The sequence below is a fragment of the Choloepus didactylus genome, chromosome 4 (assembly GCF_015220235.1).
Source record: "Choloepus didactylus isolate mChoDid1 chromosome 4, mChoDid1.pri, whole genome shotgun sequence".
In the NCBI taxonomy this organism is placed as follows: Eukaryota; Metazoa; Chordata; class Mammalia; order Pilosa; family Megalonychidae; genus Choloepus; species Choloepus didactylus.
The window spans coordinates 105,671,260-105,689,336 of NC_051310.1; the positions used below are offsets into that span (position 1 = coordinate 105,671,260).

At 37.7% G+C, this 18,077-nt stretch overlaps 1 protein-coding gene across 2 annotated transcripts in view; it reads right to left on the reverse strand.

Annotated features, from left to right (window-relative positions):
* ARIH1 (ariadne RBR E3 ubiquitin protein ligase 1) overlaps window positions 1–18,077 on the reverse strand; it is a 163,928-nt gene that overhangs the window by 24,569 nt on the left and 121,282 nt on the right. For both annotated transcript variants that reach the window (XM_037833495.1, XM_037833496.1), the window contains 2 exons: window positions 1,859–1,925; window positions 270–376 (listed from right to left, as the gene is read on the reverse strand). In XM_037833495.1, coding sequence (XP_037689423.1) covers window positions 270–376; window positions 1,859–1,925 — 174 coding nt within the window. The remainder of the gene's footprint in view (window positions 1–269; window positions 377–1,858; window positions 1,926–18,077) is intronic.

Here is an 18,077-nt window from a genome sequence, read left to right on the forward strand (position 1 = left end):
GAGTTCTCTGTATGTGTTTTGTATTATTTTTTGCAACTGGCTGTAAATTTGAAATTATTTCAAAATAAAAAGTTAAAGAAAACTATGTTAAGAAGTATCTTTTTCATCCAATTCTCATTTAAGGAATATATACTATTTTAAACCAACATCACTTACACCTCCCCTGCCTGAAGTAAACAATTTTTCTTGTGCCATTTTACTGCCAAGAATAAACAGCAGAAATAGAACAGCGATGCGCACAATTCCAATTTAGGAAATCACTTGCTTACCAAAATTGGCGCCCACATTTGCAGCGAACAGGTTTAGCATCAGGATATTGGACTTTAACAACATGGTGGCAATCTGGGGCAGGACACCACTTTAACAGTCGATTGCACTAAAACACAAGTTGGAAAAAAAAAAAAAAAAAGATGCACGATTTCCTACAACACAAAGCAATTATTTATATTGCTCCCCTAGTTCAAGGTGGAGATATTCACTTGAAGGGGCAGAGGGCTGATGGTGACATGAGCATATAAAAATTTATTTGATCATGGGGTGTATGCACAACCATGTGATGATACTGTGAACCAGTGTCTGGATACTTTAGATGGTTTCTATGCTGTGTGAATATATCTCAATAAAACTGCATTAAAAAAAAAATCTGCTGACAATACTTGTCTTCTATGGTACTGCTTTTGCATCCATTGTTTTTTCCAAAATTATCTCTCGAAGATTTGATTTTTTAAAATAGAACCATGCCATCTCCTTTATCTTCAAAATCCCAATGAGAAATTTTAAAATAATTATTCATTATGTGACCATTAGCGAGCACTGATTTCTTTATGGTTCTATTTCAGGGCAATTTTCATAAGATGCAAGAAAACCAGACATGCTCCTAATCAGGGAAGGTGATAAGATGCTGCAGAATAGTTCTTACTGCTTCTGAGAACAAAAGCCAGTTCCTAAGCCACAGGCAAGAGTGCACATTAGTTGCACCAAAAGAAATACAACTTATGAAATATTTTTATTATTGGACCAAACATAGCTCAAGCAATATTCAGCATCAGACCTCAGAAGTCCACTGTCCACTTCAAAAATAATACTATTCCTAAAAATGCTGTTTTCTAGAAGATCTGACCTGCAAAATCTCTAACAGAAATGAAAACTTTCTAGAATTAAGATTCCAGGTTACACCGGTGCTCCTATAGAAGAGTCAGCGAACTTTTTCTGTAAAAATCCAGATGATAAAGACTTTTGGTGTTGTAGACGTTACAGTCTCTGTAATAACTACTCAATTCTGCCCATGCAGTGAAAAGCAATCATAGACTGAACGGGTGTGGACATACTTTAATAAAACTTTATTTACAAAAGCAGGTAGGCCACTGCCTGCTCAGTTCTGCTCTAAGAAAGAAATGTCATGAGAGTAACTGTAGCATTTTTTTTTATTAACAAGGTTTACTGGCAGTGGTACCTTAAACAAGCAGAGAAATATGCAGGGTTAGAATCCCAAACATAATCAAACATGACATGACTACATAAACATGGCATAACTACATCTGTCGCTCCATAAACTTATCTGCTACAATTTCCCACTAGGGATAAAGACAGATACAAGATGAATACTGTAAAAATAATTTTACCAGCAAAGTTCAAGATCTCTAATGACAGATGTACTTAGTGATGTGTCACATTCCTTTGAGAAGTTGTAAAGCTGTTTTGGTATGCTTCAAAATAAAATCTTTATCTCAAGTTTACGATAAAAGTGTTTCTTACTGTCGAGAGTCAAAGAAAATCAGTAATATTTCTATTAGTAATATTTCTATTAACAAACAATTCCCTTCATTAAAGGAAGGGAACCATAAAAGAAATCACTTACCTCTACAAAGCTATTGGTTATTAAATGCTGATACTTTAATTTAACTTTTGAGTCTGTGATCAGGCGCCTAAAACCAAAGAACAAAAAGTTTATTAAGAACTGTAATACATAATATTCTTTGAAATTTGCTCTCTACTTGTTAAATAGTGCTTTGAAAGTTACTGCTATTAGGCATATATGTTGAATTTCACAATAAAAAATGTTTTAAAGAAGTTTATTAGGAAGAGCATTTTCTATTCACAAAATACAATTTTAATTTATTTACTATGGCTATAAAAATTGCCATGACACAAAAATACTGAAATGCTCATATGCTCTCAAACAAATGTAACTGTACTAATCAAATCAGTAATTACAGAGTCTACAGTTTTATTTTGGAGCCTTTTTTTGCCCATGTTTCTTATACTCTATTCTACTGTTATTTACTCTCTATTGCCAAGTTTAGGGACCTTTCAACATTTTCAGACTTTGAGGATCTTGCCTTAAGATAGAAATTTCAGCCACCTCCCCTTGAATCTCCACCCAAATCAGTAAATGTGTAAAATAAGAGAGATGCTATTGACAGAAATTTTAAGGAATGGATCCAGGATTTGTGGTAATTAAAGCTTACAAAATTGTGAGGGCCTTCTTTTTCAAAGATCTCTCATATCTATTTACCAGAAATGCTTACTGATTGGAACCTGGCTTCAATTGTCCATGCAAAATACATTATAATTCACAGTTTCTAGAACTCATAGAGGCCCACGAAAGTGAGGAACCTCGATGCTTAAGTTTTATTCATTTCATGGTGAACACCATTATAAGGGCAACTACTACCAAAGCCAAGAAGAATTATATCAACCATGTGTATAGTCAACTCTATTAAAATCTTTAAAATGACCAAAAAAGCTTTGTTTGATTTGGTCCCACCTAACCCTTGGGCCTCATATTCCATCACTCTCCTTCCACAAGAACTCACACCATCATGTGCTACTTCACTCCTGTTTGCATTCTTTCATCTCCTCAAAAATATTACGTACTACCACCCCTTCTTCAGAGGCTTTGCATATGGCTGCTTCCTTTGGAGAGGAAAGAGAAGTATAATAACATGGTGGTGGTGGAGTTCTGAGGTGGGACTGCCTGGGTTTTAACACTGGCATCACAGCTCATTAGGTATAAATTGAGGGCAAGTTATTTGACCTCTCCATGCCTCAGTTTACTTATCTGTAGACTTGTGAGACTAGAACAGTGCCTGGTAACTGATAAGCACTCAGTAAATATTAGGTGCTATTATTTTTATATAACTTCACTAAACTAACAGATATGTCTCAGCATCATTAGTACTTACTACTGAAGACCTTCCCTGACACCTCTCCACACCAGTCTAGATGTGGAACCCTCTCAGGTCTCACAGTCCTCTCCACATTTCCTCTTTAGAATTTGCCATAATTTTTTTTTAATTAAATTCAATTTTTTTGAAATATATTCATGTACCATACCATACAGTCATCCATGGTGTACAATCAACTGTTCACAGTACCATCATATACTTATGCATTTATCACCACAATCTATTTCTGAACATTTTCCTTACATCAGAAAGAATCAGAATAAGAATGAAAAATAAAAGTAAAAAAGAACACCCAAATCACCCCTCCATTCCACCCTATTTTTCATTTAGCTTTTGTCCCCATTTTTCTACTCATCCGTCCATACACTAAAGGGAGTGTGATTCACAAGGTTTTCACAATCATACTGTCACCCCTTGTAATCTACGTTGTTATACAAGTCGTCTACAGGAGTCCAGACTACTGGGTTGGAGTTTGATAGTTTCAGGTATTTACTTCGAGCCATTCCAATACATTAAAACCTAAGAGGTGTTATTTACATAGTGCATAAGAATGTCCACCAGAGTGATCTCTCAACTCCATTTGAAATCTCTCAGCCACTGAAACTTTATTTCGTTTCTTTTGCAGCCCCCTGTTGGTCAAGAAGATATTCTCAATCCCACAATGTTGGGTCCAGATTCATCCCCAGGAGTCATATCCTGCGTTGCCAGGGAGAGTTACACCCCTGGGAGTTGGGTCCCACGTAGGGGGAGGGCAGTGAGCTCACCTGCCTGAGGTGGCTCAGTTAGAGAGAGAGAGAGGGCCACATCTGAGCAACAAAGAGGTACTCAAGGAGACTCTTAGGCACAATTATATGCAAGTATAGCCTCTCCTTTGCAGTAACAAGCTTCATAAGGGCAAGTCCCATGATAGAGGGCTCAGCACATCAAACCACCAGTCCTAATGTTTGTGACAGCATCAGCATCAGTCCAGGTGAGGAAGTCCAACACTTCAGCGCTTTCCCCCAGCTCCTCTGGGGGGCCCTGTATATATACTTATTCTCTGCCCAAATTACTTTGGGATGTGTCACTATTTCACTCTAATCTGTATTAACCTACCATATCTCACTTCCTTATTCCAAGTTTCATGTAATAATGGGGTGTCTGAACAAACCAACTGTAGAGTTATATAGATTTTGTCATAATTTTAATTGGGAAGCTTTCTGTATAATTATTCTATGTCTGTTTTCCTGTTCTCCTACCCCAACCAACCAATCAGTTCTGTGAAAGGATCCTCTCTATTCAGCACAGTGTCTGCCCTGTAGAAAGGGTTTAACAAATATTTTTTTAATGAATAAACCTGCACACTTTGCAGATATTGAAACTGAGGTCTAAAAATAATTAGTGAGTTTGGTGGTTCCTCAAAAAAATTAAACAAAAATTACCATACAGACTAGTATTTCCACACTTGGATGTAAACCCAAGAAAAACTACACAATAAACTTGTACAAGAATGTTCATAGCAGCATTAGCCATAATACCCAAAAAAATGAAGACAATCAAATGTGGACTATCTATACAACATAAAAAGAATGAAGTACTAATACATACTACAACATGGATGAGCCTTGACAACATTATGCCAAGTGAAAGAAGTAGTCATAAAAGGCCACATATTGTATAATTTCAGCTTATATGAAATGTTCAGAACAGGCAAATCTACACAAAGAGAAAGCAGATTACTGTTTGCCAGGGCTACAGGAGGAGAATGGGGAGTGACTGCTTAGTGAGTACAGGCTTCTTTGTCGTCACCCCCCCTCCCCAAGGTGATTAAAATGTTCTGGAATTAAAAGTGGTGATGGTCATACAACATTGTAAATTTACTAAAGGCAACAAATTGTACATTTAAAATGATTAAAATGGTGAATTTGATGTTATGTGAATTTTAGCTGAATAAAAAAATTAATCAAAGAACCAGATCCAAAGTTAGATGCCCCAATTCACAATCAAACACATTCTCCTTCTATTACCCATAATGCTTTTGTGCTGTGATAAAAACCCTAATGATTTCTTGTAGCTGACGCTAGCCTAAGAGACTATCAAAACCTTCCTTTGGCCCACCAGGACTGGTAAGAAAAAAGGTATGCTGTAGTTATTAAGCCAAGGAGTCTATCTTAGTTTATCTGATGAGAAAGGAGAGAAAGCATCATCCTGGTTATTAATAAGCTGATTCTTCTGACAAAGATCTGTTCCCATCACTTAAATTGAAAATTATTATGTCAACTCTCATAGTGAAAGGCAGCTCTACATGAAGGTAAACATAATGACTTCTACTGAATACATACTATATATGCTGGGCACAGTGTGGGATACATTTAACTATCTTTGCGTTGTGGAACAATAATTCATTTTTACAGATGAGTTAACCAGAGAGCTGTGATTTGAAACAGGTAACTAAACACAAGGATGTTTTTTTCTACACCAACTGCTAAACCATCCTTATACAGCAGTGTGAGTAAATCAACATTATGCTTCAATTTAAGACCAATTATAAAGATATTTTCTTTAAAAAGGTCCCCCCACCCCACATAAAAATACAGAAGCACAAAAAGAAGGAAATAAAAGTCATCTGAAACCCCATCATGCTGGAATAACTCCATGTTTTTATGTATCTGGACTTATCTCCATTTTTTAAAATGTATGATATATTATTTTTAAAAAAGAACTTATTCTATTCATATAGCTTTGTATCTTCTGTATAAATCCTCAAATTTCTAATTACAAAAATAATTATAACATTTTCTGATTCCTGAAGTCACCTAATCATGATCAAAGGTCAAATGATCTTGCAGTAATCCTTAATGCTCTCATACCCCATAACTAACACTGATTCTACTTTGAAAACACATACCAAATCCAACCATTTCTCACCATCCTGGTCCAAACCACCATTACCTCTCACCTGGACTACTGAAATAATCTCCCAACCAATCTCCTTGCTCCCATTTAAAGTGTCTTTTAAACACCAAAAGTCAGAGCAATTCTACGTTAATCAACTGCTCAAAACCCTGTCATGGCTCTATCTTAGAGTAAAAGCCAAAGACCTTATACCTTATAATGCCCTTTAAGACAACTTGTTTCATGTGCCCCTTCCCTACCCTGCTCTGCCACTCCTTCAATCTGTAAGTTTATATTTATATAGTTCAATAACATTTTTTTAAGTTTAAATTACTAATAATTATTAGTAATTTGTACCGTCTATACACTCTGCCTTATTAACAAGCAAAAACTGACAAATTGTTTCATTTTCCATTTCAATGTAATAGGAAATTACTACAATATGAACTTCAGCTCTGATCCCCTGGGCATATAATATTTTTAAATAGATAGTATTCTATAACTTTTGTGCCAAACGTCCTAGTTGGAATATGAAAGTCAATGCTTTTCTGTTTCCTTAGGGAGAAATGATTAGGGATATTCAGTTTATTCACTATGAGACATACAACTTGAAGGTCACATGATTCCAAAGCATTCTCCATAAATTCTCTGTGGACTGCCTTAAAAATAAATATAACTTTGATATAAGGAAAGATTTCTTAAGTAGCAATAATCATAAATGGGAGAAAATGATGAATTAGACTCCATTAAAATGAGAACTTTTGTTCATCAAAAGATATCAGAGTGAGAGAAAAGGTGAGCCATGTATTGGGAAAAGACAGTTGTAATACATAGTTAAGAATGGGCTTGAATTGGCACTTCATAAAAAGAGAGATAAAACCACAATAAAATATGACTACACTCCCATCAGAATGGCTAAACTTTCAAAAAAAACTGACAATACAAGTGTGGGTAAGGATTAGAGGTCTCATATATAGCTAGGAGGAGGGCAGGAGTGTAGATACAACTTTGGAAAACTGTATGGTAGTCTCTATTTTTTTTTTTAATCTTCATTTTATTGAGATATATTCACATACCACGCAGTCATACAAAACAAATCATGCTTTCGATTGTTTACAGTACCATTACATAGTGGTACATTCATCACCCAAATCAATCCCTGACACCTTCATTAGCACACACACAAAAATAACAAGAATAATAATTAGAGTGAAAAAGAGCAATTGAAGTAAAAAAGAACACTGGGTACCTTTGTCTTTTTGTTTCCTTCCCCTATTTTTCTACTCATCCATCCATAAACTAGACAAACTGGAGTGTGGTCCTTATGGCTTTCCCAATCCCATTGTCACCCCTCATAAGCTACATTTTTATACAACTGTCTTCGAGATTCATGGGTTCTGGGTTGTAGTTTGAAAGTTTCAGGTATCCACCACCAGCTACCCCAATTCTTTAGAACCTAAAAAGGGCTGTCTAAAGTGTGCATAAGAGTGCCCACCAGAGTGACCTCTCGGCTCCTTTTGGAATCTCTCTGCCACTGAAGCTTATTTCATTTCCTTTCACATCCCCCTTTTGGTCAAGAAGATGTTCTCCGTCCCACGATCCCGGGTCTACATTCCTCCCCGGGAGTCATATTCCACGTTGCCAGGGAGATTCACTCCCCTGGGTGTCTGATCCCACGTAGGGGGGAGGGCAGTGATTTCACCTTTCAAGTTGGCTTAGCCAGAGAGACAGGGCCACATCTGAGCAACAAAGAGGCATTCAGGAGGAGGCTCTTAGGCACAACCATAGGGAGGCCTAGCCTCTCCTTTGCAGCAACCGTCTTCTCAAGGGTAAAACCTGTGGTAGAGGGCTCAACCCATCAAACCACCAATCCCCTATGTCTGTGGTCATGTTAGCAACCATGGAGGTGGGGTAGGCGAATACCCCTGCATTCTCCACAGGCTCCTCAAGGGGGCACTACATCTTTTTTTTTTTTTCCTTGTTTTTCTTTTTTTTTTTTTTTAACTTTCCCTTCTTTTTTAAATCAACTGTATGAAAAAAAAGTTAAAAAGAAAACAAACATACAATAAAAGAACATTTCAAAGAGACCATAACAAGGGAGTAAGAAAAAGACAACTAACCTAAGATAACTGCTTAACTTCCAACATGTTCCTACTTTACCCCAAGAAAGTTACATAATATAGCAACATTTCTGTGAACTTGTTCCTACTACATCCATCAGAAATCAACAGACCACAGTCACTCCTGGGCATCCCCAGAACGTTAAATAGCTTATCTGTTCTTCCTGGATTATTGTTCCCCCTTCCTTAATTGCTCTCTATTGCTAGTTCCCCTACATTCTACATTATAAGCCATTTGTTTTACATTTTTCAAAGTTCACATTAGTGGTAGCATATAATATTTCTCTTTTTGTGCCTGGCTTATTTCGCTCAGCATTATGTCTTCAAGGTTCATCCATGTTGTCATATGTTTCACGAGATCGTTCCTTCTTACTGCCGTGTAGTATTCCATCGTGTGTATATACCACATTTTATTTATACACTCATCTGTTGAAGGACATTTGGGTTGTTTCCATCTCTTGGCAATTGTGAATAATGCTGCTATGAACATTGGCGTGCAGATATCTGTTCGTGTCACTGCTTTCCGATCTTCCGGGTATATACCGAGAAGTGCAATCGCTGGATCAAATGGTAACTCTATATCTAGTTTTCTAAGGAACTGCCAGACTGACTTCCAGAGTGGCTGAACCTTATACAGTCCCACCAACAATGAATAAGAGTTCCAATTTCTCCACATCCCCTCCAGCATTTGTAGTTTCCTGTTTGTTTAATGGCAGCCATTCTAACTGGTGTTAGATAGTATCTCATTGTGGTCTTAATTTGCATCTCTCTAATAGCTAGTGAAGCTGAACATTTTTTCATGTGTTTCTTGGCCATTTGTATTTGCTCTTCAGAGAACTGTCTTTTCATATCTTTTGCTCATTTTATAATTGGGCTGTCTGTACTATTGTCATTGAGTTGTAGGATTTCTTTATATATGCAAGATATCAGTCTTTTGTCAGATACATGGTTTCCAAAAATTTTTTCCCATTGAGTTGGCTGCCTCTTTACCTTTTTGAGAAATTCCTTTGAGGTGCAGAAACTTCTAAGCTTGAGGAGTTCCCATTTATCTATTTTCTCTTTTGTTGCTTGTGCTTTGGGTATAAAGTCTAGGAAGTGGCCGCCTAATACAAGGTCTTGAAGATGTTTTCCTACATTATCTTCTAGGAGTTTTATGGTACTTTCTTTTATATTGAGATCTTTGGTCCATTTTGAGTTAATTTTTGTGTAGGGGGTGAGGTAGGGGTCCTCTTTCATTCTTTTGGATATGGATATCCAACTCTCCCAGCCCCATTTGTTGAAAAGACCATTATGACTCAGTTCAGTGACTTTGGGGGCCTTATCAAAGATCAGTCGGCCATAGATCTGAGGGTCTATTTCCGAATTCTCAATTCGATTCCATTGATCTATATGTCTATCTTTGTGCCAGTACCATGCTGTTTTGGCAACTGTGGCTTTATAATAAGCTTCAAAGTCAGGGAGTGTAAGTCCTCCCACTTCGTTTTTCTTTTTTAGAGTGTCTTTAGCAATTCGAGGCATCTTCCCTTTCCAAATAAATTTGATAACTAGCTTTTCCAAGTCTGCAAAGTAGGTTGTTGGAATTTTGATTGGGATTGCATTGAATCTGTAGATGAGTTTGGGTAGAATTGACATCTTAATGACATTTAGTCTTCCTATCCATGAACATGGAATATTTTTCCATCTTTTAAGGTCCCCTTCTATTTCTTTTAGTAGAGTTATGTAGTTTTCTTTGTATAGGTCTTTTACATCTTTGGTTAAGTTGATTCCTAGGTACTTGATTTTTTTAGTTGCTATTGAAAATGGTATCTTTTTCTTGAGTGTCTCTTCAGTTTGTTCATTTCTAGCATATAGAAACATTACTGACTTATGTGCATTAACCTTGTATCCCGCTACTTTGCTAAATTTGTTTATTTGCTCTAGTAGCTGTATCGTCGATTTCTCAGGGTTTTCCAGATATAAGATCATATCATCTGCAAACAATGACAGTTTTACTTCTTCTTTTCCAATTTGGATGCCTTTTATTTCTTTGTCTTGCCGGATTGCCCTGGCTAGCACTTCCAGCACAATGTTGAATAACAGTGGTGACAGCGGGCATCCTTGTCTTGTTCCTGATCTTAGAGGGAAGGCTTTCAGTCTCTCACCATTGAGTACTATGCTGGCTGTGGGTTTTTCATATATGCTCTTTATCATGTTGAGGAAGTTTCCTTCAATTCCTACCTTTTGAAGTGTTTTTATCAAAAAGGGATGTTGGATTTTGTCAAATGCTTTTTCAGCATCTATTGAGATGATCAATTGATTTTTCTCTTTTGACTTGTTAATGTGTTGTAATACATTGATTGATTTTCTTATGTTGAACCATCCTTGCATGCCTGGAATAAACTCCACTTGTTCATGGTGTATGAATTTTTTTAATGTGTCTTTGGATTCGATTTGCAAGTATTTTGTTGAGGATTTTTGCATCTATATTCATTAGGGAGATTGGCCGGTAGTTTTCCTTTTTTGTAGCATCTTTGCCTGGTTTTGGTATTAGATTGATGTTAGCTTCATAAAATGAGTTAGGTAGTGTTCCATTTTCTTCAATGTTTTGAAAGAGTTTGAGTAAGATTGGTGTCAGTTCTTTCTGGAAAGTTTGGTAGAATTCCCCTGTGAAGCCATCTGGCCCTGGGCATTTATTTGTGGGAAGATTTTTGATGACTGATTGGATCTCTTTGCTTGTGATGGGTTGGTTGAGGTCTTCTATTTCTTCTCTGGTCAGTCTAGGTTGTTCATATGTTTCCAGGAAATTGTCCATTTCCTCTACGTTATCCAGTTTGTTGCCATACAGTTGTTCATAGTATCCTCTTATAATTTTTTTAATTTCTTCAGGATCTGCAGTTATGTCACCTTTTTCATTCATTATTTTCTTTATATGGGTCTTCTCTCTTTTTGATTTTCTCAGTCTAGCTAGGGGCCTGTCAATCTTGTTGATCTTCTCAAAGAACCAACTTTTGGTGATATTTATCCTCTCTATTGTTTTTCTGTTCTCTATGTCATTTATTTCTGCTTTAATCCTTGTTATTTCTTTTCTTCTACTTGGTTTAGGATTGGTTTGCTGTTCATTTTCTAGCTTCTTCAGTTGATCCATTAGTTCTTTGATTTTGGCTCTTTCTTCCTTTTTAATATATGCGTTTAGTGCTATAAATTTCCCCCTTAGCACTGCTTTTGCTGCATCCCATAGGTTTTGGTATGTTGTGTTCTCATTTTCATTCGTCTCTATATATTTAGCAATTTCTCTTGCTATTTCTTCTTTAACCCACTGATTGTTTAGGAGTGTGTTGTTTAACCTCCAGGTATTTGTGAATTTTCTAAGTCTCTGATGGTTATTGACTTCTAATTGTATTCCATTGTGGTCAGAGAATGTGCTTTGAATAATTTCAATCTTTTTAAATTTATTGAGGCTTGTTTTATGTCCCAGCATATGATCTATTCTGGAGAAAGTTCCATGAGCACTAGAAAATTATGTGTATCCTGGTGATTTGGGATGTAATGTCCTGTATATGTCTGTTAAATCTAATTCATTTATCAGATTGTTTAGGTTTTCAATTTCCTTATTGGTCTTCTGTCTGGTTGATCTATCTACAGGAGAGAGTGATGTGTTGAAGTCTCCCACAATTACTATGGAAACATCAATTGCTTCCTTTAGTTTTGCCAGTGTTTCTCTCATGTATTTAGTGGCACCTTGATTGGGTGCATAGACATTTACGATTGTTATTTCTTCTTGCTGAATTGCCCCTTTTATTAGTATGTAGTGGCCTTCTTTGTCTCTCAAAACATCCCTGCATTTGAAGTCTATTTTATCTGAGATTAATATTGCTACACCTGCTTTCTTTTGGCTGTAGCTTGCATGAAATATTTTTTTCCATCCTTTCACTTTCAGTTTCTTTGTGTCCCTGTGTCTAAGATGAGTCTCTTGTATGCAACATATTGATGGTTCATTTTTTTTGATCCATTCGGCGAATCTATATCTTTTAATTGGGGAGTTTAATCCATTTACATTCAACGTTATAACCGTGAAGGCATTTCTTGAATCAGCCATCTTATCCTTTGGTTTATGTTTGTCATATTTTTCCCCTCTGTCTATTAATATCCTTTATTGTACCCATACCGAATCTCTTTAGTACTGAACCTTTCTCCAAGTCTCTCTGTCCTTTCTTTGTTTCTCTGTCTGTAGGGCTTCCTTGAGTATCTCCAGTAGGGCAGGTCTCTTGTTAGCAAATTCTCTCAGCATTTGTTTGTCTGTGAAAAATTTAAGCTCTCCCTCAAATCTGAAGGAGAGCTTTGCTGGATAAAGTATTCTTGGCTGGAAATTTTTCTCACTCAGAATTTTAAATATATCGTGCCACTGCCTTCTTGCCTCCATGGTGGCTGCTGAGTAGTCACTATTTAGTCTGATGCTGTTTCCTTTGTATGTGGTGAATTGCTTTTCTCTTGCTGCTTTCAGAACTTGCTCCTTCTCTTCTGTGTTTGACAGTGTGATCAGTATATGTCTCGGAGTGGGTTTATTTGGATTTATTCTATTTGGGGTTCGCTGAGCATTTATGATTTGTGTATTTATGTTGTTTAGAAGATTTGGGAAGTTTTCCCCAACAATTTCTTTGAATACTCTTTCTAGACCTTTACCCTTTTCTTCCCCTTCTGGGACACCAATGAGTCTTATATTTGGACGTTTCATATTATCTATCATATCCCTGAGGTCCATTTCGATTTTTTCGATTTTTTTCCCCATTCTTTCTTTTATGCTTTCATTTTCCATTCTGTCATCTTCCAGGTCACTGATTCGTTGTTCAACTTCCTCTAGTCTTGTACTATGAGTGTCCAGAATCTTTTTAATTTGGTCAACAGTTTCTTTAATTTCCATAAGATCATCCATTTTTTTATTTAGTCTTGCAATGTCTTCTTTATGCTCTTCTAGGGTCTTCCTGATTTCTTTTATCTCCCGTACTATGGTCTCATTGTTCATCTTTAGTTCTTTGAGTAGCTGCTCTAGCTGCTGTGTCTCTTCTGGTCTTTTGATTTGTGTGCTTGGGCTTGGGTTATCCATATCGTCTGTTTTTTTCATATGCTTTATAATTTTCTGTTGTTTTTGGCCTCGTGGCATTTGCTGAACTTGATAGGGTTCTTTTAGGATTTGTAGACCAATTGAAGTCCTTATCTCTAATTTATCAGATCTACAGCTTCGTGGAGTACACTTTCTCTAACTAACCAGCAGGTGGCGTCCACGAGCCACCTGTTCTCCACAAGCCAGTTCTCCCCTGCTTAGCCTTTTTGGTGAGTGGGGGAGTGAGTCTTGTGGGGTCCAATTGGTGTACCAAGCTTGCGTGTGTAGTTGGTGTTGCCTGCCCTGTATATGGGGCCTGTTTCTGGGCAGTCATGGAGGGGGAGGTGGCTCTAACAATCAAATCTCCCTGGTGATCCTAGAGTTTTAAAGCTGCTCCAATAGTCTAATCCTTCAGTTCAGTCCTGCCACAGTTTGTCTCTGCCACTGACCCACAAGTCCTTGGTATTGGCGTATGGCTCCTGAGACTTGCAAGTGGGCCCCTCTTCCAGGCCGTGCACCCCGGGTCCTCTGTTGAGGGATGACTGTGCTATGTCACAGGTGAGTGCCGTCCCCCCAGGGCAGTTCTGGGCTGCTGGGCTGTGTAGGGAGGCTCCCAGTCTGCTGAAATGATGGCTGAATGGGGCTTTGTTAATTCACACTGCTCTACCTTCCCAACTCTGGGACAATCAGCTGAGGTTGCAGGGAAGGCTAATGTCCACGCCCAGTTTTGTGGTGTGTGCCTGTTATCTGAAGCACTTCCGTCACACTGGGTTGTCTGGGGCAGTTCTGGGCTATGGGGCTGGCGATGGGCAGGAGTGTTTCCTGTCCACCAGGATGATGGCTGTGAGCGGACACCCCTCTTTTCTTGGGAAGTTGTGGTATTTAGTGAATTTTCTCAGCCATTGGATTATTGCGTTTTGTCTCAGAGCTCTCCTAGTTCTGCTCTTGACTTGAACTGCCCAAATTGCAAGTCTTTGAAGCTTTCTGTATTGGGCTTCTTAGAGTAATTGTTTTAGAAAAAGAAAAAAGGATTAAAAAAAAAAAAAAAAAAAAAAGGGCCCTCCTCAGAGATCTAATGGGTTATTGAAATGCTAAGAGACAAAGCAACCAGGGCCATTAAGGAAAGATCCACAGGGCAGAGAGATCAGCTTTTCTTCGGGATTTGCATATGCGCCTCAGGGCCTGAGCTCAGGCCTGCGCTCTGCCCTTCCCCCTTCTATGTTCACCAGAACTCCAAAAATCCTCCGCTTTTATTTTGGAGTTTTTCATGTTGTTTTTTTCCTATGCCTGTCTCCTCTCTGCTGGGCTGGCTGCTCTCAGATTCTCTGGTGTCTGGTCTCCGTCTATCTATGGTTGGAGTTTGGATCAGCAGAATGAGTTTCCGATAAGGGCTGCCACTGCAGTTCTCCCTTCTCCTTCCTGGAGCTGACAGTCCCTCCTCCCATGGGACTGAGCGTGGCAGGGAGGGGCCGCGGGTCCCCTGGCCGCAAAAACTTACAGATTTCGCTGATCTCAGCAGTTCCACTTTTTCATGAGTGTTGTATGAAGTATGCCCAAAGTCAGATTGCTCTGTGGTGTCCAGTCCACGCAGTTCCTGGCTTTCTACCTACTTTCCTGGAGGAGTAACTAAAACATAGAGCTCACCAGTCTGCCATCTTGCCCCGCCTCTGGTAGTATCTATTAAATTCTATTCCTAAGAATATACCCAGGAGATATCAGTGCATGCCCACCAAAAGATACATACCAGAATATTCTTTGAAGCTTTTTCACAGTCTGCAAAAGCCAGTCAACCAACCAACAAATCCCAAATATTATCAGAATAAAATACTACATGGCAATAACAAAAAAACAAACCAAAAAACATATATATACATATAAAAAACATGCATGGATCTCAAAGACATTATGTTAACTGAAGGAGTCACACACACACAAAAGAGTGCATGGTACACAATTCCATCTGTATCATGTTCAAGAACAGGAAAACTAGCTGATGGTGTCAGAAAGGATATGTTTCTTTCATGGGTAAAATGGTTACTGACTGGGAAAGGGCACAAGGATGAACATTCTGGATTCTAGAAAAGTTCTATACCTTGATTTAGATAGTACATTAAGATTAGTGTTCTTCATACTACTTCACTGAATGTATTTTAGGACATACTGAAAGAAAAACAACAACAACAACAAAAAAAAAAACAAACCAATATGTAGCAAATTGAGCCTACTATAATTAAATAAGAATGACATTTCCCAGTGAACAAGATGTGATGCTGTGTTGCAAAAAAATTAAGCCAAACCAACTGCAAAGAAAAGGTACAGTACCCTCAAGAAACCAAGTTCTGCATGTCTAGAATATAGAATTTGAGAAAAGATGAGGCAAAAGTTGAAGTTGCATAGGTGAGCGTGGTAGGACAATGGAAGACATTTGTGAAGAAAGAATTGGAAGATGATAAAACAAGGTATGCAAGAATCAGTTAGGAACCAATTGCAGAATTCCAACTAAGAGAGGATGACAGCCTGGACCAGGTTATTGGCAATAAGAATAGGGAGAAATGGATGCATTTAAGGGTTATTAGGATGTGGAACTGACAGAGAATTTAGTTAAAGGCAAAGAATTTAGATGACTATGGGAGATGCAGGAGAAAAAAAATGAATTCAGGTAGATGAGCAGAAAAATGGAGACGAAAATTAAATGAAAAATAGGGTGGGATGGGGGGATGATTTGGGTGTTCTTTTTTACTTTTATATTTCATTCTTATTCTAATTCTTTCTGGTGTAAGGAAAATGTTCAAAGATAGATTGGGGTGATGAATCCACAACTATATGATGGTACTGTGAACACTTGATTGTACACCATGGATGACTGTATGGTATGTGAATATATCTCAATAAAACTGAATTTTAAAAAATGCAAATGTTGGAAAAAAAATGAATCAGGGATATCATCAAGGTTTCTAAGAGACAAGTCTTTAACACCTAGTGGAGCCATTCTTTAATATTCAGAAGCAGGAAGAATGATTAAGTTTGATGGTGGTGGTGGTGGTGGTGGTGGTGGTGAGGGCTTAACATGATAAAACTTGTAGAATATACACATGGAGATGTGATATGCAGTAGGATTCATGAGTCCAAAACTCCAAGAAAGAGCTGATTTAGAGAGTTAAATTTGGAAATTTTCAACATCTAGGCGAGGATATAAAGTGTACAGAATGAGATGGGATGGGGGTTGGGCAGAACCCCAAACAATAATATTTAAGGAAGAGGCAGAAAAAGATGATTTTGCAAAGTTAAATCATTAGAGCAGATCTAGAATAGCCCTAAGATGTGGTCCAGGGAGTACATGGCTGGAATGGAGGGAATGCTTTACTGAACATGAGTAGATCTGGGAAATGTAAAGGCCAGGGCAGTGGTTCTCAAACTTAAGTGTGCAGCAGAACCACATCAGGTCAATCTAAGATGGGCTTGAGATTTTGCATTCCTAACAAGTTCTGGGGTGGTGGTGATGCTGCTGGTAGTAATTTGAGTACTATAGGGATCAGGTATAGAAAGGGCTGTACAAAATGGGCACTGAAATCCCTGGATGATAGCAAGCCTTGGGAGAAAGAAAATACAGTGAGTTAGGTATTAGTACCATGAATTCTCAAATGGGAGTGACCAAGAAGTCAGGAGATGATAGTGTTGCATCATGTTAAGAACCATAATATAGCTAGATAATGTAAGCCACAAAGGACATAAGAATTTTTTAACTTGAGTGGAGAAATGGTTTAAATCCAGCATTTGGGACTGAGGGGAAGGATGACTCCATTCTCTTGACCATAAGGTTCGTAAGGGGGAAAAAAAACAACCTTAACTTGAGAGGGTTATAGGGGAATAAGTTTGAAGGCAAGGATAGGGTTTCAGTTTTAATTTAAGTTTCAACTGAGTTTAATTCAAATTACAACAAAAAACTATTATTTCATCTAAATGGAAATGCACATCTCAGTTACTACAGCTTAAGACTAAACATTTTAAAAACAAATTCTTGAATGGGGAGTTAATGTTAATATAACTGTACAGAATTTCTATTTGGGGTAATGGAAAAGTTTGTGTAATTGGTAGTAGTGATGGTAGCATAACATTGTGAACATAATTAACAACACTAAACTATATATTTGAATGTGGTTAAAAGGGGAAACTTTAGTTTGTATATATATTACTAGAATTAAAAAAAAAAAGAAAATGTACGATCCACCCAAATAGTATACAACTATGTAAGATTAAAAATCTTTCTTCCTAATGCCCAACCTGCCAGCTGAAAGCACTATTAAGTCTCTTACGAGTTCCCTCAAAGTTTTCTGTACATGTACCAGGCTGCAATGCCCTCACCACTGAACATCTTTCTGTATCAGAACATATAGCTAGCTTTATCTATTTGTTTGTAATGGTTCCATTATATGGGTGTGCCATAATTTAACCACTTACTTTCATTGCTTAGGTTGTTTCCAATTCATTATAAATTATAATAAACGCTGCAATCAGTGAGTATCCTTGTAAATGTGCCTCTGCACATTTGTGGGGAAAATTCCAAGCAATGTAACTGCTGGATGACAGCCCACTATCTCCGAGTTCAGTTGGTGAGAACTATAGTTTTACTAGGCTGAAGATGGATGCAAAAAAAGGGGTGGATTTGTTTTGGGGAAGGATGTGAGAACTCATGGCTTTGCCAGCTAAAAGTGGCAGATTCTGTTGGGAACAGATGAGGAAAATCCAAAGCTTTCCTGCCCAAGACTGAAGTCACAATTCTGAGAAAGCAGTGAACCAACCAGAAATTTAATAAGGAGA